This window comes from Scardinius erythrophthalmus (assembly GCF_964197995.2).
Source record: "Scardinius erythrophthalmus genome assembly, chromosome: 17".
NCBI classification, from domain to species: domain Eukaryota; kingdom Metazoa; phylum Chordata; class Actinopteri; order Cypriniformes; family Leuciscidae; genus Scardinius; species Scardinius erythrophthalmus.
The window spans coordinates 905,977-915,976 of record NC_138237.1 but is presented as its reverse complement, the minus strand read 5'-3'; the positions used below and the strand labels follow the sequence as shown (position 1 = coordinate 915,976).

Genomic DNA, 10,000 nt, shown 5'->3' with positions numbered 1-10,000 from the left:
TGCTAGTAGGCCTACACATTGGATTCACGTTTATTATTATAGTCTATTTAAAAAAATACCCCAGTTTTTAAGCCGGTTGTATCATTTTATTTTGTTGTAATTATCCGCCACACCTTGGCCGGTCTGTGAAAATATTGTCTGATATTAAACCGGTCCGTGGCGCAAAAAAAGGTTGGGGACCGCTACAAGTGATATACATGTAGATTTTTTTCCTTTTTTGGAGCGAGCGGGGGGCGATTTGAGTGGAGCGCGAAGCAAACTGCATTGAGCGCTGAGCGAAAATGAGCGGAGCGGCCTGATGTAGCTTTGAGCGGGGGAGCGGAGGGGTGAACAGTTCCGTGAGCGATGAGCTGAGATTCTCACCGCTCCACTCCGCTCATATGCTCTGGGACAGATGCACTTTTATGACGGACAGATGCACTTTTATGATGATAGATGCACTTTAATGATGGACAGATGCACTTTTATGGCGGACAGATGCCTTTTTATGATTGACAGATGCACTTTTATGACGGACAGATGCACTTTTATGATGGACAGATGCACTTTTATGATGGACAGATGCACTTTTATGACAGACAGATGCACTTTTATGATGATAGATGCACTTTAATGATGGACAGATGTACTTTTATGATGGACAGATGCACTTTTATGACGGACAGATGCACTTTTATGACGGACAGATGCACTTTTATGACGGACAGATGCACTTTTATGACAGAGAGATGCACTTTTATGACGGACAGATGCAGTTTTATGACGGACAGATGCACTTTTATGATGAATAGATGCACTTTTATGATGGACGGAGAGGTGCACTTTTATGATGGACAGATGCACTTTAATGACTGACAGATGCACTTTTATGACTGACAGATGCACTTTTATGACTGACAGATGCACTTTTATGACGACAGATGCACTTTTATGACGGACAGATGCACTTTTATGACGGACAGATGCACTTTTATGACGGACAGATGCACTTTTATGATGGATAGATGCACTTTTATGACGGACAGATGCACTTTTATGACGGACAGATGCACTTTTATGATTGACAGATGCACTTTTATGATTGACAGATGCACTTTTATGACTGACAGATGCACTTTTATGACGACAGATGCACTTCTATGACGAACAGATGCACTTTTATGACGGACAGATGCACTTTTATGACGTACAGATGCACTTTTATGATGGACAGATGCACTTTTATGATGGACGGAGAGGTGCACTTTTATGATGATAAATGCACTTTAATGATGGTCAGATGTACTTTTATGATGATAGATGCACTGGAGTCCTGAAATACTGTAGCTTGTGATGCTGTACTGGACGAGATCCGAGAGGAAACACCCAGATTCCTCACTCACACACACACACATACACAAACACACTCACACACTCACTCACTCACTCAATCACTCGACAAGAGCAAAGAGGAAACACCCAGATTCCTCACTCACTCACACACACACACACACACACAACGAGAGCAGAGAGGAAACACCCAGAATCCTCTTCCTGTTTCCACACGAGGAGCTCATTGTGTTTGAACACATGAAGGAATATCTGACTGTACGCTCAAGTCTGTCGAATATTTCCCATCACAGCCAGAAGTGACACACCAGTTTACACAGCAGTGAGAGTATTTCTGCTGCTCATGTGAACCGAAACACACACACACACACTCTAACTCACACACTCTCTCTAGGGGTGTGTGATATATATATCGTCTGCGATAATATCGTAATTGTTTAAACGATGTGCTATTTGACATTAGAGTAGCCTATCCCTCACACACACACACACACACACACACAGTGTACGCATACTCTACGTGATGTAGTCTTGTAGATTAGGCTAGTGCGGGTGTGCATTCAGAGTGCACACTTTTACTGCGTTATTTATATTATTTAGTAATAAATATCACAAGAGTGCAGTTTTTCTCCAAATATCAGCATGATAACAAATGTGATATTGATTTTATACAAGTTTAATAAACAAGAAGTTCATATTAAGTGACTTAAAGTGACTTTTTGCCAACGAAAATAGTTCAAAACAAAGCCACACACGGCAGTGTTTCCTTACTGAGCGAATCAGCCGTTTGAATGAATCAGCCGTTTGAGTGAATCAGCCGTTTGAACAAATCAGCCGCTTGAGCGAATCAGCTGTTTCGTTTGAGTGAATCAGCAGTTTGAGCGAATCAGCTGTTTCGTTTGAGCGAATCAGCCGTTTGAGCGAATCTGCCGTTTGAGCGAATCAGCCGTTTGAGCGAATCAGCTGTTTCATTTGAGTGAATCAGCCGTTTGAGCGAATCAGCCGTTTGAGTGAATCAGCTGTTTCATTTGAGTGAATCAGCTGTTTCATTTGAGTGAATCAGCCGTTTGAGTGAATCAGCCGTTTGAGCGAATCAGCCGTTTGAGCGAATCAGCTGTTTCATTTGAGTGAATCAGCCGTTTGAGCGAATCAGCCGTTTGAGCGAATCAGCCGTTTGAGCGAATCAGCTGTTTCATTTGAGTGAATCAGCCGTTTGAGCGAATCAGCTGTTTCGTTTGAGTGAATCAGCCGTTTGAGCGAATCAGCTGTTTCGTTTGAGTGAATCAGCCGTTTGAGCGAATCAGCCGTTTGAGCGAATCAGCTGTTTCATTTGAGCGAATCAGCCTTTTGAGCAAATCAGCCGTTTGAACGAATCAGCCGTTTGAGCGAATCAGCTGTATCGTTTGAGTGAATCAGATGTTTGAATGAATCGGTTGAATCTCAATGATTCGCTCATTAACAGTAGTTTGCTGCCACCTACTGGCGGCTTCAATGTCACATTTAAAGTATCTTTTCTTGTTTTAAAGGGCACCTACTATGAGACTTTTTACAAGATGTAAAATAAGTCTCTGATGTCCCCAGAGTATGTATGTGAAGTTTTAGCTCAAAATACCCAACAGATCATTTTTTACAGCATGTTTAAATTGTCATTTTTTGGGGCTCAGAAAAAAGCGCTGTTTTAGTGTATATCCCTTTAAATGCAAATTAACCGCTGCTGCACGGCCCAGGGGGCGGAGCCTCACGAGCTCACGCTCAGAACCAGGACAATCTGGACAATCTCATCTGATAATATCAGAACAGAACCTCCCAGTTGCGGTGTTCATTTCGACTCGGAGTCGGACAATAATGCCCACAGAGCCAGAGAATATATGCTGTATAGAGATAGAACAGGTATAGTTTAGTTTAATTATGGTTATAATTTACTTGTCATCTGCTTTTAACCACTATTAATACAAGCCTGCTGTAGCAGACCCTGTCCGAATGATGACCAAAATATACTGACGAGTTCAGTGAAGTTTATTGTACATCACACAAAAGATGAGCGTTAGTTTTACTCCAGAGAATCACAGTAAGAGCTGAATAAACACAGTATAAGAAGTGCGCATTAAAGTCTTATCCATAAACTCTCTCTCTCCCCCTTTCATTATCAACAACATACACAGCGAAATACACGAAACACTCGTTACAACTAACAGTAAACAAATATACACACCTTTTCAGTGGGTGCTAAATAAACTGGTAAACCTTATATCGGTAAAATGACTCGAAGAGCTGTCATAAAGAGCGCGCCGCACTTTCATTTCTTCCGTGTCCAGTCACGTTAGTCCTGTCGCTCCGGAGACCGTAAGCTGGATCACGAACAGTACAGACCCATCCTCGAGTAACAACGGGAGTAAATGAAGACTGATATGTTCATTCTTACATCCATCAACAACACACCTCAATCGCTTAGGAGACATTCTTGTCTACAGCGGCTCAAGCGTCGAACAATGGCGAACTCTATGTCCAGTTCACTCAGGGCGGGTCTGGGCTCAAACTGAAGTGTCACTCAACAGTCGTGGGAGGGGCCTGCTCAATTCTACGTCACATTGCGCCGAATCTGAGAACAGCTCATTCTGAGACAGTGCTTATGATTTATTGAGATTGTAAAAAAAAACACTGGGTGGATTTTTATCATTCTAGGGTGGTTTTGCTCACACACTGCCAACACACATTTATGTTCAAACACCATGTAAAAGTGAATTTTGCATAATAGGTGCCCTTTAAATCATTTTAAATATCAATATTCAATATTGCAAAAATGAATTTTGTTGATACTAATTTTAATTGTTTGGTGACAGCCCTATTGTGTCTTATTTTTCTAATTGAAAAATTTATTATGAAATTGACACAAAGTATGATGCATGCATATAATTAGGTTTAAAAAATGGCCTTATAAAGGTAAAAATCAATTGAAACATATTGGAAAAATGAATTTCTGTCACTGCTGTGAACTGACACCACACAGAGTGTGAAGAACATCAGAACTCTAGGAGTCTCTGTCCACCACAGTCCTAACCCTGCCAAACCCTAACCCCGCCAAAGCACCAACACAACACACACTCAGCGAAATATCGTCTAATAATCGTTATCGAGAAAATCCCAAAAAGTATCGAGATATCATTTTTTGTCTATATCGCACACCCCTAACTCTCACTCACTCTCTCACACACACACACACACACACACACACACACACACACACACACACACACACACACACACACACACACACACACACACACACACACACACACACACACACACACACACACACACACACACACACACACTCTCACACACACCTGTGTTGCTCTTGTCAGGGACGGTCAGGTGCAGGAGCCCCAGCAGGAAGTTCATCAGCTCTGGGAAAAACCTCTTGGACAGAGACACAAACTCCAGCGCCAGACAGCAGAGCATCAAACCCTTACAGGCGTCCTCCAGAGAGACCACGACACACTGAAAAACACACACACACACACACACACACACACACACACACACACACACACACACACACACACAATCGTCAGCTGCAGGAACAAACATCACTGAAGCACTCTGTGACACACACACACACACACACACACACACACACACACACACACACACACAATCGTCAGCTGCAGGAACAAACATCACTGAAGCACTCTGTGACACACACACACACACACACACACACACACACACACACACACACACACACTAGAGCCCGACCGATAAAGGATTTTAAAGGTCGATACCGATACAAATATTTGTTGGTTTTAAAATCCGATATTCCGATATATCGGCCGATATATATATATATTTTTAAATTTCAGAAACGCGCAACAAAACATTAACAGATTTCCCTAACATTAGTTATTTGTAGTTATTTATGAGTTTTAACTAAAATAATATGATAATGCATTTTAAAAAGAAACTTGTTTCTTTTATTGTCACAACAGAACAGAGGAACATCAAAATATAATTAGTCCCTACATTGCCTTATAAACTACCTTATAATTACAATGTCAGCTTGCTTATCCCTTTACCTGCACTTTTTAAATTCTTTCCATCAAGCTACATCAAACCATTTTCAATCATCAGTTGCTGCCTGCCTTCTAAAACCTACTATTTAGCGATCTAAATCCATTATGTGACTCGTTAATGCTGCGGCTGAACGACAGTCTGCAGCGTGTTTACTATTACTACTGTCTCTTTAAGAGCTGCGCGCAACACGTCTAATATACACGCATTTGACAAGCAGATTTTCTCTCAATTTTCTCAAGTTTGCTTTCACTTTAGACATCACCGACTTTGTTTATGTAAACCTTGTGTGTATTTGACAGTATTAGCACAGTAAGACTCGAAAGATAACTTAGTCCAGTATCCAGGCGCTGGTAGACAGGCTTTTAGTGCATGATGTACGCGCTGAGAAACACATGTTAGAACAGCGCATCAGCACGCAAATTAAATGTTTAACTGACAACTGTGCTGTGTTTGACAGAAACCTGGCTAAAACCAAACGATTACATTACTTTAAATGAATCAACCCCGCAAGATTACTGTTATAAACATGAGCCTCGTCTGAAACGCAAAGGGGGAGGAGTTGCTGTAATCTATAGTAATAGTTTCAAAACCACTAAGAAATCAAGTTTTAAATATAATTCTTTTGAAGCATTGGTGCTTAATGTAAAAATATATAGTGTAAACGATAAATCACGTTTGAGATTTGTGCTGGCTACTGTATACAGGCCACCAGGGCACCATACAGACTTTATCAAAGAATTTGCGGACTTTCTATCAGAATTAATATTGACTGCAGATAAAGTACTAATTGTTGGTGATTTTAATATACACATCGATAATGAAAAAGATGCATTGGGATTGGCATTTAAAGACATTGTAAATTCAATTGGAGTTAGACAACACGTGTCAGGACCTACTCATCGTCGTAATCATACTCTAGATCTAATATTATCACGCGGAATAGATGTGGATGCCGTTGAAATTCTGCAGCAGAGCGATGACATCTCAGATCATTATCTAGTCTCGTGTAATTTGCATTTAGCCAAGGCTGCAAAGCCGACTCCGTGTTTCAAATATGTGAGACCTATCACTTCTGCTACTAAAGATTGCTTTATTAATAATCTTCCTAATCAGTTTCATCATCTCAGCATCTCAGATAGCTTAGAAGAACTAGATATTACAACAGAAACGTTTAACTCTCTCTTTTCCAGCACTTTAGACACAGTTGCTCCGTTGCGCTTAAAGAAGATTAAAGAAAATAGTCCAACGCCGTGGTACAACGAGCACACTCGGGCCCTTAAGAGAGCAGCCAGAAAAATGGAGCGCAACTGGAAGAAAACAAAACTAGAGGTATTTCGCATTTCACGGAAGGAGAGCTCAATTACTTACAGAGAGGCCTTAAAAGCTGCTAGATCTGCTTATTTTTCAACCCTATTAGAAGAAAATAAACATAATCCTAGGTATTTATTTGAAACGGTGGCTAAACTAACGAAAAATAAAGCTTCAAGCACCGAAGTTTCCAAGCAACACAGCAGTAATGACTTTATGAACTTCTTCACTTATAAGATTGATAATATCAGGGACAAAATTATAACTATGCAACCGTCTACTACAGTATCGCATCAGGCAGTGCATTGAAGTCTCCCTGAGGAAAAATTGATTCATTCGTTGCTATAGGAGAGGAAGAATTTACTAAACTCATTAAATCATCTAAATCTACAACATGTATGTTAGACCCTATACCGACTAAGCTACTGAAAGAAATACTTCCAGAGGTCATAGATCCTCTTCTTAATATCATTAATTCGTCTTTGTCTCTAGGATACGTACCAAAAAACTTTAAGCTGGCTATGATTAAACCGCTTGTTAAAAAAACGCAACTTGATCCTTCAGAATTAGTCAATTACAGGCCGATCTCGAATCTACCTTTTCTGTCAAAGATACTAGAAAAGGCAGTATCCTCACAACTGTGTTCCTTTCTTGAAAGAAATGATCTCTGCGAGGATTTCCAGTCCGGATTTAGACCGTACCATAGTACCGAGACAGCTCTCGTTAGAGTCACAAATGATTTGCTCTTATCATCCGATCGTGGTTGTGTCTCTCTATTAGTGTTACTCGATCTTAGCGCTGCATTTGACACCATCGACCACAACGTTCTTTTAAATAGATTAGAACATTATGTTGGCATTACAGGAAATGCACTAGCTTGGTTTAAATCATACTTATCTGACCGTTATCAGTTTGTAGCAGTAAATGATGAGATGTCTCATCGATCACAAGTTCAGTATGGCGTACCACAAGGCTCAGTACTAGGACCGCTGCTGTTCACTCTGTACATGCTACCATTAGGAGATATCATTAGGAAACATGGAATTAGCTTTCACTGTTATGCTGACGATACTCAGCTCTATATTTCTTCAAAACCTAACGAAACTTATCAATTCACAAAATTAACGGAATGCATAGCGGATATAAAAAATTGGATGACTTGTAATTTCCTACTTCTAAATTCTGAAAAAACAGAGTTTCTAATTATTGGACAAAAAACTTCCTCACGTAATAATCTAGAATACTGTCTAACACTTGATGGCTGCTCTGTTAAGTCTTCGTCGTTGGTTAGGAACCTGTGTGTGTGTGTGTGTGTGTGTGTGGGTGTGCTCTTTGATACCAATCTTTCATTTGAAAGTCACGTGTCTAGTATCTGTAAAACTGCATTTTTCCATCTTAAAAATATATCTAAATTACGCCATATGCTCTCATTGACAAATGCGGAACAGTTAGTTCATGCGTTCATGACCTCAAGGCTAGATTATTGTAATGCTCTACTGGGTGGTTGCCCTGCACGCTTAATAAACAAACTACAGCTGGTCCAAAACGCAGCAGCTCGAGTTCTTACCATAACCAGGAAGTATGACCATATTAGCCCGGTTCTGTCAAAACTGCACTGGCTCCCTATTAAACATCGCATAAATTTTAAAATATTGCTGATTACTTATAAAGCACTGAATGGTTTAGCTCCGCAGTACTTGAGCGAGCTCTTAACGCATTATAGTCCGTCACGTCTATTACGATCTCAAAATTCCGGCCAGTTGATTATACCTAGAATATCAAAATCAACTGCTGGCGGTAGATCCTTTTCCTATTTAGCACCAAAACTCTGGAACAGTCTTCCTACCATTGTCCGGGAAGCAGACACACTCTGTCAGTTCAAAGCCAGATTAAAGACACATCTCTTTGACCTAGCTTTCACATAATACATTATAGACTTCTATAATTTAATGTTATGCTGCATAGATTAGGTCAGCCGGAACCGGGAACACTTCCCAAAAATCCTGATGTACTCGTTACATCATAAGAAGAATAGCATCTACGCTAATTTTAGTGTCTGTGTTTATCCCGAGGTTTTTCCCGCAGCCTGCCGGATCCAGGCCGTATCCAGATCTGACGAAGGCCCTTCGCCTGGACCGATGACAACGCAGTGCTGAAGTGCCAACTAGTCTCTCCCTATGGAGGATCCCACTACCACTCTACAGATAAGGCGTTGTCGGGAAAATTCGTCTTGCGGTCCTACCCCAAAGCAACAAATAAAATAAAATTCCTTATCAAAATTTATAAGGAAAGACAAGTATTTTGTTTAGGCTTGGCTTGTAGGGATTTCCAAACCTGCGTATATTCAAACGCACATAACTATAGAACCTATTCTAAATGCGCATGTGACCGCCATCAGCGTTTCTCACAGGTTCGCGTTTAAAGTCTGTGTAGAGAGAATGGTGTCGTCTTAGCGGCCCCTAATTTAATAACAAATGATCATTGCGACGGAACCAAATCAATTAAAACTAACTTTAGATGGAAATAACTTAACTCTGCTGTAAAGCCGAAACAATCTCTGTTACCTTAAATTATACGCTTATCTCTGTAAAGCTGCTTTGAGACAATCTACATTGTTAAAAGCGCTATATAAATGAAGATGACTTGACTTGACTTGACAAGGCATCAAAGCACATGCAAATTATGAACTTTTGTGAACTGCAGTGTCCCGTTCCGCTGCGTTAACATTTTATGTGAATATACGTTGCGTTGTTCAGTATGATGGGCGCCAGAATAGCAACTGATAGAATGCGCGATACTACGATATTTCTTCAAAAGCAGATCGTGGAGACATTTTAATCGTCCACGATCAAAAATCGTCATATCGCACACCCCTACCATGAACACACTTCACCGATGATCTCACTCGCGGATAACTGCCCGACTCTGTCTGGATCAGCAGGTTGCAGGATGTGTGGCGCGTTATACAGGAGTGTTGCCAACAGGGACGGTGTAGAGTGCCCTCTGGTGGACATACTATACAACGCCAACACTCATGACATGGTTGAAGGGTGTTTCGTCCGTTTTTATTTTATTTGTGAAATATTCATTTATCGGCCATTACAAATGCCGATACCGATAGTTTTGAAAATGCCTAATATCGGCCTGCCGATAAATCGGTCGGGCTCTAACTAGGGCTGTGTATTGGCAAGAATCTGGCGATACGATACGTATCACGATACATGGGTCACGATTCAATATATTGCAATATATTTCGATACTGTGCATAAGGCGATATATTGGGATTTTTTTA

The 10,000-nt window shown here is 40.6% G+C and overlaps 1 protein-coding gene across 1 annotated transcript in view; it reads right to left on the bottom strand.

Annotated features, from left to right (window-relative positions):
* Positions 1–10,000, bottom strand: part of nop14 (NOP14 nucleolar protein homolog (yeast)) — a 31,701-nt gene that overhangs the window by 6,784 nt on the left and 14,917 nt on the right. The window contains exon 13 of the mRNA XM_081390119.1: positions 4,674–4,827. Within this exon, the coding sequence (XP_081246245.1) occupies positions 4,674–4,827 (154 nt within the window). The remainder of the gene's footprint in view (positions 1–4,673; positions 4,828–10,000) is intronic.